Here is a 3,115-nt window from a genome sequence, read left to right on the forward strand (position 1 = left end):
TGCCCTACTGCTAGGGCCGGATTCAATGGCTGATGAGTCTGTGCTGCAGAAGGAAGCCGAGGCAGAGTCGGGAAAGAGATTTAGGATTATTGTTGATGGGAAGTTATACCCAGCGATAACACACCAAGAGGCGGAAAAACTGATGGACGAAATCCATGAGCGCAGAGAGGCGTTGAAGAGAGATTTGCAAGCAAAACAAGATGCGAAGGGAAAGGAGACAAAGGCTGAAGTATCTGTGACAGAAGCTGGGAGACCGGAAGAATCTGCAACAGAAGCTGAAGAAGCTCTAAAGAAGCAAGCCGAGGAGGGTGCCCTACTCAATTCAACTGGTAGCGAGCCTTTGATGTGCAAGGAAGCCGAGGAGGAGCCCGGAAAGAGACCTGAGAGGCAGCTGTATGCGGAGATACAGAGAGCTTTGCTCGGCATCCAAGCGAAGTTGGAAAAGAAGAACTGGAAGACGGATAAGCGGACCTTGCAGCTACTCAAAGATATGTACAAATTGGACATGTTGGATCATGGCAGCGATGACAAGGAAATGGATGAGATAGATGACAGGGGCGAACTAGACATAGATCAGACATGTTTGGATACCAATCTCGATCCATTGGCCAAGGAGATGGCTGATGAGGCGGAGAGCTTCGCTTCATACTCTAGACTCTGGGAATATAAATGGGGGAAAACCCGTGGTTTCTTCACAGACCCAAGTGAGCAGAAACACACCCTCTTTATCTTGTTTAACTGGTGGTTACGTCATTTTTATTTGTATATAAATGGAAGGGGTTCTCTTTTTATATATCAGTTTACTTAATTTTCTGCTTATCTAGTGCTAGTTCACGCATGTTAGTTTCTAACACACCCTCCACTTTCTTGGGTGCAGCGGTTTTGAGTTCAATGCAGTTTACACACTACACGCCTGGACGCCTGCCATACAGCATGGAGTGTTCCACACTGGAAACCTTGCAGATCATCTCCATCGAACTCACTGAACTTGCTGATGGCCTTGAGTTGCCATTGTCTGTGTATGGTGTGGTTGCGGTCCGAGACATGTTGGATCACAACCGAAACATTCTCTTCTCTCGAGATTGGAGAAATCCCCAAGAACTGAAACAGAATGTATGTATGCAACTATCTTGATTTTCTTTTTGTTGATGTTGATTGCACGTTGGTAATTGATAATTGCTTGCAGGATCCGTTTCTTCCCTTGACTGGTCCATCACGTGCAATCGTGTTTATGGACAAGGTTTGCATTGAAATCAATCTAAGGGTAAAAAGCGGGGCATACTCCCAAGATAAAGCGTTGATCAGTTGTGTGCGACGTTACACGGGAGTAAATGGTCCAGGCGTGTCTACCATCTGCTTCAAGAATAGCTTGTGCACCGTAGAGGTGTGCTTGCAGCCAGTTAAACAAACGGTCCAGGCCACTATCTTGGGTGTCCAGGTTGCCAGTGAAGATGGATCCTGGCCTTTAAAATATGGCGGCCTAGTTGCTTGCTCTCCACAATCAGGGAAACGTGTGTTCACTGATAGTGGATACACGCGTAGGATTAATCCCTCATCCACCCAGATTGTGCTGATTGATTCACGAGATGAAGCAATGCCGAAAGGTGAAAATGGTCATGTACTTCTGCGGAGGCAAGTTGTTTCTGTACATCTTGATGGAAGGTTGGACTTTTTCATAAAAGCCTACTCCCAATCTGGTGATATCGCTGCAGAAACTCGTGTTCATTTCTATCCCAAAGTTTGCAACATAAGCCAGAAGAAATGTTACCTTGGTGATGCTGGGGTAACTGTTACTGTTGCTTGGTCCGTTGTTGCGGCGAACAAGACGGAACTTTGTCTCGAGGAGGGTGCCCTACTCAATTCAACTGGTAGCGAGCCTTTGATGTGCAAGGAAGCCGAGGAGGAGCCAGGAAAGAGACCTGAGAGGCAGCTGTATGCGGAGATACAGAGAGCATTGCTCGACATCCAAGAGAAGTTGGCAAAGAAGAACTGGAAGACGGATAAGCGGACCTTGCAGCTACTCAAAGATATGTTCAACAAATTGGACATGTTGGATCATGGCAGCGATGACAAGGAAATGGATGAGATAGATGACAGGGGCGAACTAGACATAGATCAGACATGTTTGGATACCAATCTCGATCCATTGGCCAAGGAGATGGCTGATGAGGCGGAGAGCTTCGCTTCATACTCTAGACTCTGGGAATATAAATGGGGGAAAACCCGTGGTTTCTTCACAGACCCAAGTGAGCAGAAACACACCCTCTTTATCTTGTTTAACTGGTGGTTACGTCATTTTTATTTGTATATAAATGGAAGGGGTTCTCTTTTTATATATCAGTTTACTTAATTTTCTGCTTATCTAGTGCTAGTTGATGCATGTTAATTTCTAACACACCCTCCACTTTCTTGGGTGCAGCGGTTTTGAGTTCAATGCAGTTTACACACTACACGCCTGGACGCCTGCCATACAGCATGGAGTGTTCCACCCTGGAAACCTTGCAGATCATCTCCATCAAACTCACTGAACTTGCTGGTGGCCTTGAGTTGCCATTGTCTGTGTATGGTGTGGTTGCAGTCCGAGACATGGTGGATCGCAACCGAAACATTCTCTTCTCTCGAGATTGGAGAAATCCCCAAGAACTGAAACAGAATGTATGTATTCTACTATCTTGATTTTCTTTTTGTTGATATTGATTGCACATTGGTGATTGATGATTGCTTGTAGGATCCTTTTCTGCACTTGACTGGTCCGTCACGTGCAATCGTGTTTATGGACAAGGTTTGCATTGAAATCATGCTAAGAGTAAAAAGCGGGGCATACTCTCAAGATAAAGCGTTGATCAGTTGTGTGCGCCGTTACACAGGAGTAAACGGTCCAGGCGTGTCTACCATCTGCTTCAAGAATAGCTTGTGCACCGTAGAGGTGTGCTTGCAGCCAGTTAAACAAACGGTCCAGGCCACTATCTTGGGTGTCCAGGTTGCCAGCGAAGATGGATCCTGGCCTTTAAAATATGGCGGCCTAGTTGCTTGCTCCCCACAATCAGGGAAACGTGTGTTCACTGATAGTGGATACATGCGTAGGATTAATCCCTCATCCAGCCAGATTGTGCTG

General features: G+C 46.1%; 1 protein-coding gene across 1 annotated transcript; it reads left to right on the forward strand.

Annotated features, from left to right (window-relative positions):
* Positions 1 to 377: 377 nt before the first annotated feature.
* Positions 378 to 2,691, forward strand: LOC124693269. Its single transcript, XM_047226744.1, has 4 exons — positions 378 to 704; positions 878 to 1,113; positions 1,187 to 2,246; positions 2,420 to 2,691. Exons 1-4 carry the CDS (start codon positions 491 to 493, stop codon positions 2,674 to 2,676), a joined length of 1,767 nt encoding a protein of 588 aa, XP_047082700.1. The 5' UTR covers positions 378 to 490; the 3' UTR covers positions 2,677 to 2,691.
* The last annotated feature ends 424 nt before the right edge of the window (positions 2,692 to 3,115 follow it).

Source organism: Lolium rigidum, chromosome 2 (genome assembly GCF_022539505.1).
Source record: "Lolium rigidum isolate FL_2022 chromosome 2, APGP_CSIRO_Lrig_0.1, whole genome shotgun sequence".
Lineage (NCBI taxonomy): Eukaryota > Viridiplantae > Streptophyta > Magnoliopsida > Poales > Poaceae > Lolium > Lolium rigidum.